Here is a 20,145-nt window from a genome sequence, read left to right on the forward strand (position 1 = left end):
GAAGTGTAAAATCTATTTCTGAAGTAATATTAAAATATAATGTTTTACATTGCAGAGGTAAAACAAATATATACATTGAAATAAAATAAAACTTCTACTTCAGATCTAATTTTAAGATAATCAAAGATTAAGCTCAATGTACCCTTCTACAAATATATATTTTCCTTACTAATTTTTTTGTTTTTCTTAATGTTCACAAAACAATATCGTAAATGCAAATATTCCTGTCATAGCTAAGCTCACTAAAAATGGTAATGAAAACTGAATCTAGATACAGGACACTGTTACATACTAACAGAACACAATGTACAAGGTTAATATCTAAATTTGCAATGCAATATAATGTGAGAATTAAATAAAACAGCCCTACAGGAATGCATGATAAAAATATATCCTAATATTTACTATATTTTTTAAGTTATGGGAGGAAGGACTGCTGCTGAGAAAAAAATTGTTACTTGTACCTACCTATCGATAAACTATTATTTATCATTTATAATAGTGTGGTGTATCTATATTTTCCAAAACACTGTTCACTCTAATAAAGATGTACTCTGCTTAATGTATTTAGCAATAGAGAGTCTACTCTTTCTTTCTAAACATAGGAATCCATTTTATATCAATTCTAGACATTATTGTTACTAAGATTAAATACTATGCCTATTATATTAACAAAAATATTTTAATTGATGGTAATATTTTAAGAGTGAGCATATGAAGATGTTTTAGAGTACTGCATCAAATATTTTAACTATACTAAATTAAACTATGTACTGAAAATACAAGTACATTGAAGGTATATTGAAATGTACAACTTGTAAAATAGCTGTAATTAATTTTTCTATATAACAATATAACCTCAATTGTTACATAACAATACTGTTCTACAGAACAGTAAAAAATATACTAACAATAGTCTACATGCATCTTCAATAAATTGTTGAAGTAGCAACATTATATCATTTAAAAAGTACTCTGAAATAAGTTATCATATTTTTCCTATATATTTTTTCTCACCTTTTCCATTCAAATATCTCTTCACACCTACTTAACAAACTTTCATTCCTGTCAATTTTCATTTTAACATTAAGCATATTCATTCTTTTAGTGCTAACAATATACTACCAATTAAAAAAAATCTTAAGAGGCTTTGTTTAATAAAAGTCTTAAGGGGCTTTATTCAAAAGAAAAAAAATTATAAAACTGAATTGTTTTTTAAAAAACACCAGATAACCGAATCTTTGTTTTAATGTTTTAGCTTGAATTAACTAACCTTATAATTTTATCAACTTGTAATTACGTATTATGTAGAACATATAAAACTACTTGGAAAGATGATATATTAAATAAACAAAAAATAAAAAAGAAGAGAAAAATATTAGTTTAAATTGAAAAAACTCCAATAAATTTAAAAAAAAAAAAAAAACAGAATAAGTTACATTAATATTCTTCTTTTCAATTTAATTTTGTTATTTTTATTAATAGTTTAAGATTTATAACAATTTTTGTTTAGACTTATGATAAAATTAAATTTTTTATTGGGACTTAATGATGTATGTGTTTCAATTATTATTATTATTAACATTTTTAAGAACAATAATTAACAAACTGATTATTGAAATGTATACAAAGTTATATTATTATCTAATATCTTAATTCTTACTTTCTACAGTTCAATGAAATAATATTATTTTAGTAACTGATGTAAAATTAAAAAATAAATAATTTATATCTAGCTCTCTCTCAAAAAAAATTAACATAAATCCAAGTTGAATGGGATGTGCCCATATCAATTCATCTGTATCAGTCACCCAATTCCTTGATAAAATTACAATTGCAATTTTTTAACTAAGTGTTATAAAGGAAAATTAAATGATTGAAATAAAAAAATTTTTTCAAATTATTTCATTAAAAGATGTTTCTTTATGTAAAAACATGTAAGGTACAATTTTCAAGAAAAAATAATCATTTTTTTTAAGTACTGAGTAAAAGACGATCCATAGAAGGTACAGGGATGTGTAGCCATAAAAAAATTTGATGAAATGTAATCTTTCATCCACTTATGCCAAATGTGTAGATGTTTTATTAGGAAAAAAGTATGTTTTATGAAATTCACAGTAATTCTGATCTTGCCTCCTTGCCCAAATACCCAACCAAGCAGTTATTTTTTACCATACAATCATTGCACCAAAAAAGCTCACTTCCTTTAAGCAATTTAACAACTCTTAATGAGATTAAGTCCGTATATAATTCATAAGAGGCAAAATAGTAGTAAAACATGGCATTTCTTTCAAGAATGTAGCTATTTTAACAGTAGAGTAAAACCATTTAGGTGTAGTAAACAATTATTCTTTGATAGGTTTTACTATGCGATATAAAAAACTGACTTTCATCTATACATAAAAGCAAATTATGTCTTGTGGTGCAAAAAATATAAGACCAAAATAAAAATTATTCACATATACCGCACTTAAGATGCAGCATATGTGAATAATTTTAAATAGCACAGACAGCTACAGTCATAAGTCACCATAATAGCAATAGCATGCAGAGAAACTGCAACCAGTGTTGTTCAACTTCATAATGGTCTATGTCACTGGAGTATCTTATTGCCAAATTATTAATTTAAAAAAAATTAATTACATAAATAACCTTTAAACTAGTCAAGGAACTGGTGTCAATTTGCCAGTATAAGCCAGCACAGTTTTATAGTTACAATCTGGATTGAACTGCATCCATGAAATTAGTTTATAAACTTAAATGAAAGAAAAAATTATGTGAAAACAATATGTAATAAAGTTTGAAAATTTAAATCCTTTCAGTGAAAGTTCTTAAAAAAAAGAACTGAAAATATGCTTTAATTAAAATTAATATTATGATCATTTAATTCAATAAATTAAAAAAAAATACAAATAATAAATAAATATGACTAAAACCTAAACTTGTACTTCATTATATCAACTAATATTCTATAAATTACCAAAACTACGTTCAAATAACTAATTTTTCAAAAAACTAATAACAGTCTTACTAAATATTTAATTAATAATACTAACAAAATATAAACTAATACAACAAACATAAAAAAACAAAAGTACGATTAAATATAATTAAATGGAATTACATTTATACTAATAAAATTCAGAACAATTTAAATAGATTTAAATGAATTTAATTAATTGTGTATTTAAATAACCTTTGTTATCGCTACTTTTTAATTACATAGGGTAACTGTACATATCTAATACCACACAACAAATTTCAAAATTAACAGGTAAAACCATATGAGAAATATAAATAAAAATGTACATGAAGAAACAGTAGAAATAAACTACAAAATGTTTTTATCTGCTTCAAATGTTTAAATGTAGAGTGATTTAAAATGTCTGTATTAATAGTTTACATCACTTCCTGAGAATTAAAAATAAACACTGATTCTTTTATTTTATTTCTTCTTTTTATATTTATAATAAGTGTAGTCCATAAATAAGTTAAAAATATCCATAAATTTAACTCTGTGAATACTTTCTTTGTTTTCTACGAAAAGACCATTGAGAAAATTGACCCCAGATGCTTGATGTCTTCAAATTTGTGTTTGATAAGGGAGCTAACTCAGTACAAGTAGTAGTAGTAGCTGTTGTAGTTGTAGTGACCCCATTTGAAACGGGTTGTTCACATTCCAGGTATGTTGTTGAAAGTATCCTAATGGTAAATCAATTTTATTTCTTACTATTTTTTTTTAAAATTTTTAAGCTAACACCTATATTAATTCAGTCTTTTTTTATAATTAAAAAAAATTGTTTTTAACACCAAATACTCAATATAATATAAACAATAATAATTTTTTTTTTCATATTTTTATAACAATGTTTTTGAATTTGTGTTGTTTTTCTTTGGCTTAGATTTGTACTACTTATTTTAAGCAGTAAATGTCAAGGTACATACCAAAATGGTCCTCAACGCATGTCCAATTTTAATGTGCAATCTAAATTTGGTGAACTTATCTAGATACAATAATGAAATTAAATGGTATATAACTAATTATGAAATGTGCAGGTTATTTAAATGTTCAGTTCTTAAATGGCCTATTAAATGAATACTGAAATTATAGCAACCAGACCTCTGTTGAAGTCTCTACCAAAGGTAGATCAGTATCTGTATTAGCATTCTTGTAGTGGTTTATTAATTATTTTGCTACATTGATAATATTTGTTTTAAATTTCAATACAAATCTACAACAATGGTTAAATATTAATGAATAATGACGAAGAAGCCAATGACATATTAAATAGCAGTATTTATATGTCTGACTGCCATTAAAATTTATTAAATTGTTTGAATTGAAAGTCAAGTAAAATCGTACCAAAAAATAACTTGCAGTACATTTAAAAATATTATCTTACTTCTCTACCTTCCAGATTGAATAAATAATATTAACAGAGAATGGTTGAGAATTTATGTGCATGAGGTTTTTAAAGCCATTTTTAATGTATAATTAGCTCAGTGTAAAATAACTAGCATTTTGATATAATCAAAGAGTGATATCTTGTTACACCCAGAAATGATAATCCATTTCTGGGCTAAATGAACAAACAATGAAAAAACAAACATAATACAAATAATTTTAATACACAATTAAAACATGGAAATAGGGTAATATAATGATTTAAAATTGTTGTTTAATAAAATTAAGTATTATATGTTGATAAATAAAAAACCTTTAGTACCAAGTGATCGTGGAACTTACCTATAAGTTAATTAACCTTACATTACACAATAACTAAATAAATCATAAGCTGAAATTATGTAATAAATTTAAATTCATAACGCAAAGTAAAATGGTTTGTGAGATGGAGGCGTGGTATCTACAGGAGAGCTGTGCATGAATTAGATTTCAATGTATGAAATGTTTGACACAACTGAAAAGTTAGCTCTAACAGTATTGTTAATAACAGTATTGTTATTTTTTAATAAATAACAATAAAATAATAAAAATAATGAAGTTTTTTTTTTCAATTTGCTTTCATGACATCACCGTAGATGTAGAAACAATACATTAAGCACAATATTTTAAATTTCTTGTTTCAATTTCTATTCAATTTTAATACGTGTACATAATCTATGTATGTAGTTAAGTGCTCCATTTTTGATTAGTTTATGTAATGAATATTTATGAAAATGACTGCTTTATTATTAACACATGATCTTTTTTATTAAGGTGAGCACTAGAAAGAGCTCCTTAAATTTGAATTTTCATTAGTTTGGATTGAACTAAATCCTACAATTTCCAAATTGCAAAAGTTTAACTATTTTTATTTTGATGCGTGTAAATATCTCTATATGTTTACTTCAAATGGAACAGAGAAGAAATAGTGAGTTAAAGAATAATGCAGTGGATAATGTAGGCATCTGTGATATTGAAACTTCAGAACCAACTAAGATGCAGTTCTCACACATTTCTAGGAACAAAATCTTGGATATTTAATATCTTAAACTTTGCCTCTCACTTTGCAACTACCACCTTGAAAGAGCCTACAGGTTTGATTATAATGAAACTGAAAGTCTAATGTCTACTAACAAATTTTATTTTAATACTTTCAGAGGTAATCACAATTTCTGTGGTAGTTGAATGTGTTTTGATTGGTTACTCAGTATTATTTTATGTCAGAGAATAAAAAAAGGGGTTGTAAAACTTAAAAAGAGGAAAATAATTTTTTATAGTTATATAAAAATTATCAACTGGTATATTAGAATGAAGATTGATGTATTTGTGATCAACTGATTATGTGCTCCACGTAAGAATGCTTTTACATGAAAACTGCTTGTGGAAATAACAAATCTTAGAAAATTATAAAAATAAGGGGGACATCAGTTAATCTATAAATATTCCAAGTTCTATTATTTGTAATTAACAGTTGTTATAAAGAAAAATTTGAATACTACCCTCCTGACTACATGCAGTTTATTAAATAACATATTTTGATGCGATGCCCCAATTTAATTAATGTGCAAAACAAGTTTTACAGATATAAAGGATAAAGTAGATTTGTTACAATAATTCTAGAGATTTATAAATAGACATAGTCTTTAATTAAAATTATTTAAATAGAAAGTTTAATTAATAGATTAATTGCAATAACTGGCACCAGTATTGACAAGGTATTATAAATTAAGTGATGTATCAGGAATCAGAAATGAAAATGAAAGCATATTAAAGTATTCATAAGACCCATAACCAAAACATGCAAAATTAACTAAAAGTATTATTTTTAAATTTAATTAATTCAATTGCAAATTGAATTAAAAATTATATATAAAAAAATTATGTTAAAAATAATCCTAAAATTTAAGATGTAGAAGTTTTTATGCTTGCATTTGTAGCCAAATACTAAAATATAATATATCATCTGATTATTCACAAACCACTTGATTTTCTTCTACATTAAAGCTATAAAGATATTTCAGAATTTTAATTTATTTGATAATTAATAATCATACTATCTTACATAAATTATGCTTATTGCTTTAATCTTCAGTAATAACATACATTACCAGAAAAATCTCACAATGAAACTGTATATTGATATACTTGTCATTATGATCTGTTTCTTTAAAACATGTAAATTCAAGAATTATCATTTCTAAAAAAAAAATCCTTGAGTATAAAAATTTATAGATGACACTATATATTTGTTAATAACACACAGTTAAACGGTGAAATTAAAGAGACAAAAGAAAAGTACTGAGAATCTACTAGGCATCATACCCATAACCTTGCATAAATAAATTAATGTGGCAGTGGAATATTTAAGGTGAGGATTCAATTTAAATTGAATGAAATATAATTGGTCATTAGAAAATGGAAATACAGTTGTAAAATCTATAAGCTCTTGATAAGATGATAAATTACACATCCCTTTATGATCAGGAACTTAAATAACTGGAACGTCTTAATTAGTAGCTTCCTGGAAATTGATATGAATGAAATAAGGATAAAATGGTAACAGTCAAACCCACATTTAATAAACAGTATCAGAGATGACCATTTTTCATTCATGAGACCTTGATGATGGGAAGTGGGGCTTGAGTGCTCAATGATACCACATCGGAGAGGTATCTGTTGAGAGCCAGACTAAGGAATGATTCCTGAAAGAGGACAGCAGCTTTTTCAGTAGTTGTTAAGGGCGTAGGTCAGGAGGACTACAATGAAGTTAAGCTGTTATTTTTCTAAGAAAATGTAGCTCTCTGCATTTTCATGTCACAAAGATTGAAGCGCCTTCCTTGTTAAAATATTCCAGAGATAACTAGTCCCCCATTTGGATCTTCGGTTGGGGACTACTAAGGAAGGGGTCACCAGAAAATTAAAAAATAACATTCTATGAGTCGGAGCATGGAATGTTAGAAGTCTAAAAAAGGTTGGTAGGTTAGAAAATTTAAAGAGAAAAATGAATAGGTTAAATGTAGATGTAGTAGGAATTAGCAAGGTTTGGTGGGAAGAGATAAACAACTTTTGGTCAGGTGATTTTAAAATAATTAACTCAGCATCAATATGGACAGGCAGGAGTAGGTTTTGTAATGAACAAGAAGACAGGGAAGAGAGTAGAGTATTCCAAAATGCATAGAGATAGAATCATTGTAATAAGGATAAAATCAAAATCTAAGCCGACAGCAATTGTAAACGTCTATATGCCTAAAAGTGCCCATTGATGAGTTAAAAGTGTGTATACGAAGAAATTGATAAAGCAATTAAACACATAAAAAGAGATGAAAATTTAATAATAGTTGAAAATTGGAATGCTAGCACTGAAAAAGGTAAGGAAGGAAATATTGTGGGTGAATACTGGCTGGGCAAAAGGAATGAAAGAGGGGACCAACTTATTGAGTTTTGCAAGAAGTATAATTTAGTAACTGCCAACACCCCATTTAAAAATCATAATAGAAAAATATACTGGAAAAAGCCAGGTGATACTGCAAGGTATCAGATAGATTATATAATGGTTAAGCAAAGATTTAGAAATCAACTCGTCGACTGCAAAGTTTATCCTGAAGCAGACACTGATAGCGACCATAATTTAGTGATAATGAAATGTAGATTGGGGTTTAAAATCCCCAAGAAAAGGTGTCGGATAAATCAGTGGAATTTAGAGAAGCGTGAGGAAGAAGAGGTAAAGAAGATTTTTGAGGAGGACATCGCAAGAGGAAACTGAAATGAAATTGCATTGGAAAGAGCATACATAAGTAAAACTTGGACGACTGAGAAGAAAAGATTAGCTTTTGAAATGTGGTGCTATAGGAGAAAGTTAAAAATCATGTGGGTGGATAAAGTAACAAATAAAGAGGTGTTGTAGCAAATTGATAAAGACAGTAGAGCATTTGGAAAGATACAGTTAAAAAGAGAGACAGACTTATAGGCCACATATTAGGGCATCCTGGAATAGTCACTTCAATACTGGAACGACATGTGTATGGGAAAAATTGTGCATTCAGGCAACGTTTAGAATATGTAAAACAAATTTTTAGGGTTGTAGGATGTAGGGAGTATACCAAAATTAAATGACTAGCACTAGATAGGGAATCTTTGAGAGCTGCATCAAACCCGTCAAATGACTGAAGACAAAAAAAAATCATAGATGAGATCAAAAATAGAAATCATCAAATGCCATTACAAGAAAATTTTAACTAAAATCCAGTCTAGATTACCAAAATAATTGAATATTAAACAATTATCTTCAGTAGATGCTAAGAAATTAGTACTTACAAAAGAAAAAAAAAATTTAAGGCGGTCTAAAAATATTTTACTTGTAGTTATTTTTAAGCCAACTTTTTGTATTTTACTGGTTGTTTTCTAAAATGATACTGCATAGTTTTTAATCATTATTTTTAAAAACACAGGTAAAGTATATTTTTTTAGTATTTTGTTAATATTGTATTTTTATTGATTAATCATTGTGATTCTTTCTTTTACCTACATTATGCTATTTTTATAATTCCTCAGTATCCATTTATAATAATAATTTAACAATCGAAATGGCCATCTAATTTTGGGTTAATATTATTAATAATTTTAAACAATTTTTTACCATTTTCTAATTGAATTTTTCATTAACTGTTTAAGTCTTATTGTTTGTATCGATGATGTTAAAGAAATGTAGATATCAGTTTCTTTATATACTGTTGTCATTTATTTGTGGCTGATAGCTATCGTAGCAGCCATGCTACTTAAAATATAAGTAATTATAAAAGTACATTTTTACTTACTTTAAATGCAATTAAGTAGCTGTTAGTTTAAACTTAAGGGAATCAAAAGAATTCTTTTTATTGTAATTATGAAATTACTTTACTCTAAACTTTATGTGTATAACATACAAAATGAGAATAACTTTACAATTTAAAAACTTAAGAATTATATGTTTTTGAAGTATTATGTTAAGTGAATGTGAAAAAATTAGAACATAAAAAAAGATTAGATGATACTATTAAAAAAAAAACCAGTTAAAAAAATAAATAAAAATATTTACTGAAATCTCTTTTAGCTGTGACAAACTGAAAAAAGGTTTATGAATTACTGAGAGTAAATAAAAGAGGTGATTTTTTTTTACAGTTAAAAGTGCAATAGAATTTTATAAGAAATGATTGTTTGCATTAAAATCAAACAAAAAATTATTACATATGGTGTGTATTACTTACATATATATAAAATGCCTACAATTATAGAAATACAAAAATTTTATTAAAAAAATACTTGGTGGATAAATAATTAAAATATGTCTAATAATGGAAAAAAAGTAAACATAAACCTTCATAAGAGTTCAACAATCTAATTGTATTAAAGTTTTTATAAATAATAATGATATAAATGCTTACCTAGCTTTGAGGCGACCAAGCTTCATTGTAACACGTCCTGCTGTAGTTTTCAATACAGCTGCTGCTTCTTCTTGTGTGGCAGTTTTTAAATCTTGGCCGTTTACTGCCAATATCTGATCTCCTTTCATAAGTCGCCCGTCGGCTCCAGCTGCACCACCATGTACCTTAAAATAAAAATAAAAAATAATCAAGCCTGGAGTAAAATACAATAACAGGTGTTTTAAACAAAATACTAAAACAATCTTCTATTCCCTAAGATTAAGAAGGTAGAAGTCACGCATAGGTCAATTTTATTTCTCCCTACATGTCAGTTGGCAGCACTGTACTCAAGATTAGCAGTTTGTAACAGTTGAAATATCCTTCTTATGGACACAAAAAAAAAAGTTATCTTCACAGGCTGAGCTTTCGCTATCTATAGCTTTTAGGGCTCTAAAAAGTTACAATTGCATGCTTATTGCATCAGTGTCGTTCACGAACTGAAAAAAGTAGACCATGAAAAACATTTACAGTATTATTGTTGGTTTCATTCTCTTATTGATAACGGTATTGAAATTTTGGATCGTGTTTATGTCAGTGACAAGGCATGGTTTCACTTGGATGGCTACATTAACAGCTAAAACTGTCAAATATGGAGCGCTGAAAATCCTCACACGTTTTATGAGCGACCATTACATGCACGTAAAATTGGTATTTGGTGTATGATCTCTTGGTGTTGTGTAATACGGCCTTTATTTTTTGACAAATCTATAGATGGTGTGGTTTATTGCAAATTAATAAACAGCTACGTTAGACTAATAAACTGCTATGTTAGATTTACATGAATGACAATGTTGGTTTCAGCAGGATAACGGAACATGTCATACTGCTAATGAAACGCTGGATGTGTTACGGGAATTTTTTGGTTATCGTTCAATATCAAAAGGGTTGTGGCCTCCAAGATCCCCAGATCTTACACCAGCAGACCTTTTCCTTTGGGAGTATTTAAAAGTGTAGTTTTTAAAAACAATCCTCATACACTTGAGGTATTGAAGGCTAACACTGAAAGTGATTTCAAACATTACTGAGCAAACATTATTAAAAGTGGCTATAAATATTATGAAATGCGTATGCATTTGTTTCAGGATCACAAGAAATCATTTTGAGCATCTATTGTAAAGTTATTAAAGGTAATTTGATATTGTTGTATAAGTATTTTATTAACATAAAACATAATTATTTTTGTAATAAATTCATGTCATCAAACAAAGGGGTTGGCCCTTTTTGAAACACCCGTTATTTTTAGTATCTTTTCATAATGCAGCTTTTATTAATACAAAAATGACAATTTTTTTCTTTATTAGATTACAAAAAAACAATGATAAAAACATCTAATTCAATTAGATTTTAATAAGGATTAGGCTTAACGTAATATACCCTAAAAAAGACAAAATTGCAACAAAATGAAATTAACTCATTTAGATGAAATATAAAAGTAAAAAATAAACCATTTTAAAATTTATGAAGCTGTAGCAAGAGATCTTTAAAGATTAGTAATGTAATAAAATCAAGTTTAAGTACTGCTGATGTTTTACTGCGTCTTGTCAGTAAGAGTATTTGATCCATTTAATACTTTTAACAAACCAACATTTTGTATTGTAGAATTCACAATAATTATATCACAAACACAACAAATTATTTAATTAGAAAAAAATAATAAAAAGAAAAAGGTAAAAGTTTACCATATATTTTTTTTGGATCAGTCTTACAACTGTGAAATTACTCAATTATATGTTTTGAAGTTATAACCCCCTAATCAGATTCTGTTAAGGCATTAAAATTAAACAAACACATGGTAAAACACTAACACTGGAGATAAAATATTCTGTGATATGGACATGCTCTCATACAGCATCATTATGTTTGAAATCAGTCAGTAAAATATTTGAAATTGAGATCACTGACCACCAGTCCCTCCTTCCTTATGATGTATGTAAAAAAAAATTGTACTTCAGTTGTAAAATGTTTAATTAGAAAGATATTTTATCAATAGAAATTTATATAGTTCAACAACTACAAACATTTTGACAAAAACTTTAAATACAATAAATTATTAATACTAAATTGAATGTGTAAAAATTTAGAAGAATCTAAAATTTATAAAGCTTAAAAATTTCAACAAAACCAACTTCTAAATGAAAAGAGCTCCTACCAATAAAAGGCTTTATGTAATACAGCTATTATCATAAAGTGATGAAGGAGCTAGGGATGACCTCAACTTCAACATCAAGTACTAACTGAATAATTAACTAGTTAACTTCTAAAAACATGATGATGAAACACATTGAATGGAAATATGACCATAATTATATATTTACATATATAATATATATTTAATTTATTATGTTATTATATATTTAAGTACATATTTACAATAACAATGTAGAATTATGTATTTAAAATCTAATCTGATGACTAGAGATGAACCTTGAAATGTATAATTCAATAATCAGGTGAAGATGGAGAATGAGTAAAAGTAATAAACCTTGTTCTTTTAAGTTTATTACAGATGAGAAATATATATAATAGTATGTATTATTACTTTTTTCTATTTTAAGAAACATATTTTTTATATTTCTTATAATCTGAACACAGTCAAAATTCCATTAATCCAACAATCCTACGTAGATAACATAATTCCATTCAGTGTTGATATTGTATATTTTAAGATCTCTGAAAAAACCACAGCATATTGTCCGGCAATATGCTGTAGTTTTTCTAGTGAGATTAGCTTACTGGTTTTTTCCACAGGACAGCTAAAAGGACCACAGATTGAGCTATTTTTTATTATTCTTATTTTTATATTGAACAGATATGCCAACTGATGACCCACAAATTTTTTAATTTAGTTTTAGTTAGGTTATGGTAGTTTAATGTTGACAGGATGTATCCTTCTACTGTTAAGTGCGATAAGTGTGCTAAGGGTTTTTATGATAACAAAAACAACTTACTTGTAATGGACAGCATTATTTCATTTAGAGTATGTGGAAATGACTAAGAAGATTTTGATGGCTAATGGGATTTAATAAATACGTTTGTGATGAATGCTCATGAATCATACACCAATTTCCAATACTGGATAAGGACGTCTTAATATCAGAAAGAATGTGATTAAAGCTGTTAAAACTACCAGCACAATTGAAATTGAAGATGATGTCACCATTAAAACAAAATGCATGTGTGACAATGTAGTACCTAAGTTGTTCAACCTAATTTTTAATTTATAGCAACAGATGAACTAACTGTTATACAGATCAGCAACTCATCTATAATGATAAAGGAACTAACAGCTGAAAATGGACAACTGAAAGTAAAACTAGATCCTCTGTGTGATCAAATACAGTTGATTCCAGCTCCTGCCAATAATTTAAACTATAGTTCTACTGAAAATGACAATACTGGTAAGAAAGGAAAATGGGTTAACAATGTGTTACCTGCATCTACTAAGGAAAAGACTAGTACCGTTCCTATTGACAATGACAACAGTTTAGTTGCTTCTCAGGAAGGAAAGGTTAACAATAATTGGAAAATGATTACATCCTGTAAGAGTGTGAAGAAAACAGAGGTGACAAAGAAAGCTAATAATAAAAGAAGCCTATTTTAGGAAGAGGTATGTAAATTTATACTGGGTCAAACCTAGAAAGAAAGCATTGTTTGTGATGCAGTTTGAAGATATTACTGAGACTTCTGATATACTTAAGTTAGTTAAAGAAGCTTATCAGATTAATGATGAAAGTACTTGTAGCAGGCTCAGCACTAAGGGATATGTACACAGTTCTTTTCATGTATCTGGTGAAGACTATGAGAAGGTTGTTTCATCTGAGGTATAGCCAAAAGGAATTTTGGTTTAACTTTTTATGGAGTGTTAAGAGGCAACCAAAGATATAAAACCAATGTTAATCAAAAACAAACCCTGGAGGAGGGTACTGAGAATAATCAATAATGGATTTTTATGTGCTTGGTATTTTATATCAAAATGTCAGAGGGCTGCTTACTAAATTTAATGAGTTTTTTGCATCAGTATCTGGAGTCCAACATGATATTGTAGCTATAACTAAGCCAAATTTTAGGGAGACTAATTTGTCAGTAGATTACTTTTCAAATAACTGGATAGTCTATAAAGCTGACAGGAACTATTCTGAAAATAAAATAAACTTGTGGATGGTTGTTGAGAGCGGTTAGAAAAAAAATACAAAGTTTTAGAACAAAGGACTTGGAATTTATAGTTGAATGTATCTGGGTTGAGATATGCAAGGATAGTTATAATCTTCTAGCTGGGAGTCAGTATTTCAGCCTTGACACTCATTCTGAATTACTAACCAAATATTTTAATCAGTCATCCACTGAACTTGATTTTGAGCGATACTAAATTGTGATGTTAGGCGATTTTTAACGTGCCAGAAATTGACTGAGTAATCGTTCACTTAAGCCTAAGCCTAGTATTCATTATTATGAGAAGAAAAAAGCTGAAGTCCTTTTTGAGTTTATGAATGATAGTAGATTATACCAATGTAATCTTCATTTGCCAGAAAATCATCCTTCAATTTTTAACCTTATATTGTCTAATGTGGATGTAAGTACAGGCAAGGAAGTAAACTATCTTGTTTTTCCTGATGCCTGTATGGTGCATGTTTATGTTGTACTACTGGCTGTAGTACTTATTAACTTTAATGGATAAGCTTATGATTACTCTAGCGGAAACTACATCGGGTTGTATAATTGCAGAGATGCTTGTTGCAATTTGTTAGACAATAAGAGTTTGTAAATTATTCAGAAAAATTTTGGGCAACAATTACATAACTTATGGTATTTAAGGTTGTTATTGGGTGTAATTCTGAAGATAATACAAAATAAAAAAGTTTCTAAGGGGTTTTATGCCTCATTTTATTAATACCACGAATTTTCAGTTTTTGCAACTTTGCTTATAACTCAACAATGAAGGTATTTATCAAGAAACAGTTTTTGCCATAGTTTTTCTCATAAATATTTAAATTAAAATCATGCATCACATGACCACCTTCCAATAAAAAAAAACTGATTCAATATGGCAGACAAAAATTTCACACACACAGAAGGTAGTAATTTTGTAACTATGTAGATTTACTTGTTTCTACCTCCTAGTATTCCTAAATTTTATAAAATGTAGCGGTTTGAAAAATGAAATTGAAAATAGCTTCATCACTTAAAATGATGTTCATGATATGCTCACACTATGAGCATAAAATAAAGCTCATGGTATACTAAATTGCTTAGGTTTGAGCATTATTACAATACAAATACATGTTTTAACAAATAAACATGCTATTTTAAGTATCATTAACAAATAAAAACATAAAGTAAGGGAAATTTAACAGCCATTTATAGAAATTGTTAATTTATCATATAATTCATGATAAACTAAAAATGAAATGAAAGCAACATTCTTTTATTTATTATGCTTCACTTTATTGGTTATATTATATGAACAGGTTGAACATTAAGTACAGTACTATTGTGATGGGGTCGAATATCGCTCTATATATAAAATAAAAGTAGTTAATAATCTGCTTTATATTATATGTAGCAATGTTAAAAAAGTTTATTTTTTTACCAGAAATATTATAATAGTGAAATAAAATAACAGAAACAAATTTAAACTACTCTTACAACATCTGAAATGAAAATTCCAGGACCATTCTTTCTCCCAACAATACTAAGACCAAGTCCCTTTCCAGGTTTCTTTGTAAGTTCAACTTCCATTACATCTAGAATATCTTCTTCTTTGCCTGAACTGACGACTTCATCTCTATATACAACCATTTTTACCTGAAAGTAATATAAAATGGAAACATTTTAAAACACTGATATAATGGTAGTAAAATAAAACCTTAAAAATAAACGTATACAGCTATTAATAAAATTTAATAATGAACACAAATAAATAAAATAAAATGTAAGTCCATTACATATAAATATTATCCAAAATATTAATGATTAAATTATTTTTATTTAACAATTTTTTTATAAAGCATATCCTGGATACTTTAAAGAAGAAAAGTAATAATTAAAGAAACTTACAGTAAACTTAGAGTGTAACCCTATTAATGCAACTGTTTGTGGTACAGATGAAGATGAATGGAACTTTACATTATTAAAAATGTCATGTAGCATAATAAAATCACAGTAAGTTTGAAGTGTAAAACAGAGAAACTTAAAATATTTTTTAATTCATGTAATAATAAATTTAACTTTACATACAATAAGAAACAATATTACTCCTAGAAATTTTTGAAGAAAATTTCCTATCTAAAGAAGTCACGAAGTTAACTTTGTCACTAATATTTCTTTGAATGAGGGTTGGGTTAGTTCAATGTAATGATGTGACAGCAACAACTTATGTTTGTGTAAATGCAAACATAAGTTAATTATACTGGCATTTAATTGAGAGTGTAATAAATTGAGAAATTTAAATTTCTGTTTTGAAAAGTTATTAAATTAAATAATTCTGTAAAAACCTAAAATTAAAAAAAAAACGTGTTGAAAAAAGTTCCAAAAGAAATTTGTTTTTGAAGTTACACAAAGAATAAATAATCTGTAATAAGCTGGAATCAATCATTTAAAATATTCTGAAGAACAGATAGTCTAGATAACTGAAGTGTCTGGAAGAACAGGATCTAAAGAAAATAAGATGTTATATTATAAAAATACACGGTTATTACTATTTCTATCACTGTCAAATACCAATAATATAATATATTGTACATTGTGATATTCTATATAGTTTTATGAGGAAAGGAATTCATTAGTTGAATAGAACACATCAGTTAAAAATCTTTATAATGATTTTTTGAATGATTTTCATCATTACAATCTAAAACTCTATTTGAATTTGTTATTGATTTATAATTTATTTTCCACGTAGGATGGGGTATTTTGAAGAAGCATTAAATTGTGTTCTTCATTGTGAATACTGTACATACTCTTGTATTATGATAATGTACATCTTCAATTTTTTTATGTGCTAAAATAATTTATGGATCTTATATATTTGAGCTTGTCAGGAAAATGAAACTGATATTTTCTATGGTATGAGGAATTATTAAGATACAAATACATGTTTGTAACAAATAAACATACTATTTTAAGTATTGTAAGAGAAAATTAATATTCGTTTGTCATATAATTCAGGATAAACTAAAAATGAAATGAAAGCAACACTTGTAATTTATTATTCTTCACTTTATTAAAGAGCCATGGTTATATTATATGTGCAGGGTTGATCATTAAATATAACATTGATGTTAACGGCTCTATAAATTTTTTTTAAAGATAATTATATTGTTCACGAACTATGTTAAATGATATAGATAATGAACAATTGTGATGAAGAGGTTTTTCTATAACTAATTTTGCTATATTTTCTTTATTTATTGTTTTTTATAAATTATTAATTAATATCTTTTGGTAAGGAATTTAGATATATGAGAGCAAGTTTGAAATTAGCTATACTTTTGCCATAACCACAAGGCTGTCATACTACTTTCTGTGCTGTGTACCTTATAGAATTGGTACAACTGTGGTTATGTGTGGAAAATTTGATCCCAATTGTGTCATTTACCTTCCAGCTATTACAGTATAAACACTTACACTCCTCTAACAGTTTGTACCTGGGGGAGGAACAATGAGCAGTGACTCAATTTCTCTAGTTCAAGGATGTGAAAGAGGCTGAACTTCGTTGAAAATTTTTATCACATGCAGGAAAATGCTTTACCACGTAAAAGTGTTTTTCATGAATCAAGAAGTTTAAAAGTGGCTATATGAGTGTGACGCATGAAGACAGAGCAGGATGCCTGTTAACCTCTCCTCCATGGACAATAAGATTCAGCAATTTGAGAGATGGTTCTGGCGAATAGATGATTACCATTGATGAGGTATTGTCTTTTTTTAATGATCAGTCATAGGTCTGCCCATCAAATCATCCATGATGAACTCAGCTTCCTAAACGTCTGTGGGTGATTGATACCAAGACAACCCACCCATGGCTCGCCATTCATTCAAATCATCAGCAAGTTGAAATTTGAGGTACTGGAACACCCTTCTTACAGCCTAGATGATCTTGCTCCCTCCAACTGTCATCTGTTTGGACAGCTTAAGGATGCTTTGCAAGTTTGTTGATTTTCCACAGATTTCAAAATGCAGAAAGCGGTGCAAAAGTGATTTTGCGGCCAACCAAAAACCTTTTTCTTGGAAGGAATAAGCAAGCTTGTGGACCACTGGACTGAGTGCATTGATATGGCAGGTGATAAAGTAGAAAAATGATGTACATGTTGCACCTCTACCTTTGTGTATATAATTTGTAGAACGAATTGTGTAGATAATTTTTGACTCGCCCTCATATATTACTTATAGTCATATAACTAATTTGAAGTATTTCTAAATTATTATGTAGTTGTTACAGATTTATTTTATAAATAAATTACTTGTTTGGATGAAATATTCTTATTAAGAGATGTACCAGATTCTACAGGAGCTGTACTCTAATTTCCGTAGTTGACACATCCATTTGACTTGGTTTTCAGGCTACCAAAATTCTTTGTTTCATTTTTTCTAATTATTAAATTAATATATTTTATGTTATGCCAACTTATATTCATAAATATATTCGTTCTGTGTATTTGTAATATTATGATATTTAAATACTGAAATTAGTCAAAACTATTAGAGAATATTAAATATTCTTCCTGTAACTGCTAGTAGCATATTATAAATAAATAAATACATCAATCATTTTAATAAATAAATAAATGGAACTAGATGATATAGACAAATTAAAAAAAAAAATAATAATCAAAGATTTCATTTAAATTTAACAAGAATTCATATAATCAAGATTCAAAGAGTTGTCTTGGTGAAAATTTACAAAAATATGCTGCTAATACCATAAGATTAAATGCCGATGAAAAAAAGAAACATGACATGAATGGATAAAAAAATATATTTTAATCTATTAAAATGATAAAGATAATTAAACTGAAAATGTGTATAAATATTATTAGCTGTAAACAATAGTTTCAGTTGTTACTTCATCATTATTTTGTAGAAATCATATGTCCTAAAAGCAAACTGCCATCAGCTTTACAGTTCATTTTAATTTAGAATATGAATTCATCAGATAATCTTAAAACTTTCTGCTTTTCCTTTCAATACTTCTTTGCTGTTGCTAGTGGGACAAATCTATAATGTTTATTGTTAGCAGCACCAAACCAATCAATTGGGTTAGTGGATGGAATATTGGCTTCTAAATCAAGTAATCTTGGATTTGATTTCTGGCAAGGGTTTAGCATTTTTCATAATCATTTCACAATCTTATATTCCTTGTTAAAATAAGTTTCTACCATGTCCAAGATCATAATTGTAAATTATAAACTTTGATGAGAAACTCAGACAACTACTACTTATCATACAATAAAACAATGTTAGAAAAATATATATCTATATCCACAAATGCAAATTATGTTTTATTGATTATGAAAAGGAAGAAAATAATCAAATAATCATATGAATAATTACTTATTTTTCATTATTAAATACTTCAGAAAAAAATTCTCAATTGAGTTATTAACTCCTAAATTTGCTCTTCTTTGTAAGGAGTAATATGTAAAATGGTTCTGAATTAGTTATATATTGCACAATTGGATTGTTCCAATAAAGTTGTCAGTAATGTGTAGGTGTCACCTTCATGTATAAACTCCATTGAGTTGTGCCGTGGCATCATTAGTGGTTGATTTCTGCCATCTTAATATTACTGTATTGAGCATATTTCATGATATTTGAGACAGCTATCTACTCAGTAGTACATTAATATTAAATCAGGTAAAATTTTTATTGAATTTCTCCTCAAATGATGAAACAAGATTGTGGAGATCAGTATCTTAGCTGCAACCAGTGCTGCGAACAATTTAAAATTGACTGGACTCAGTAAATGATGAGACTTGTTTCAGAACATCCAAAGATTCAAATGACAACAGTTGGATATGGAGTTTCAACAAAATGATTTCACTTGCACATTAGAACAAACCTTTCTACTCTTTACTAAATATATATATTAGTTGGCTGGACTATCTAGCCAGGGGGTTCACATCCTGGACTGCTGTGGCCCAGGTCAGCATAGGCAATTCAAGGACAGTTTTAGGGCTCCCGAGGCTTGGGGCCAACCCCAGGACCACAGAGCTTGCTACATTTGCCATTCCCATCTGTCCAGGACAC

The 20,145-nt window shown here is 27.8% G+C and overlaps 1 protein-coding gene across 1 annotated transcript in view; it reads right to left on the bottom strand.

The window, feature by feature from the left end:
- LOC142321587 (multiple PDZ domain protein-like) overlaps positions 1-20,145 on the bottom strand; it is a 1,133,813-nt gene that overhangs the window by 19,550 nt on the left and 1,094,118 nt on the right. Inside the window, exons 39-40 of the mRNA XM_075359801.1 lie at positions 15,547-15,705; positions 9,865-10,028 (exon numbers count right to left, since the gene is read on the bottom strand). Of these exons, the coding sequence (XP_075215916.1) occupies positions 9,865-10,028; positions 15,547-15,705 (323 nt within the window). The remainder of the gene's footprint in view (positions 1-9,864; positions 10,029-15,546; positions 15,706-20,145) is intronic.

Source organism: Lycorma delicatula, chromosome 3, assembly GCF_047948215.1.
Source record: "Lycorma delicatula isolate Av1 chromosome 3, ASM4794821v1, whole genome shotgun sequence".
Lineage (NCBI taxonomy): Eukaryota > Metazoa > Arthropoda > Insecta > Hemiptera > Fulgoridae > Lycorma > Lycorma delicatula.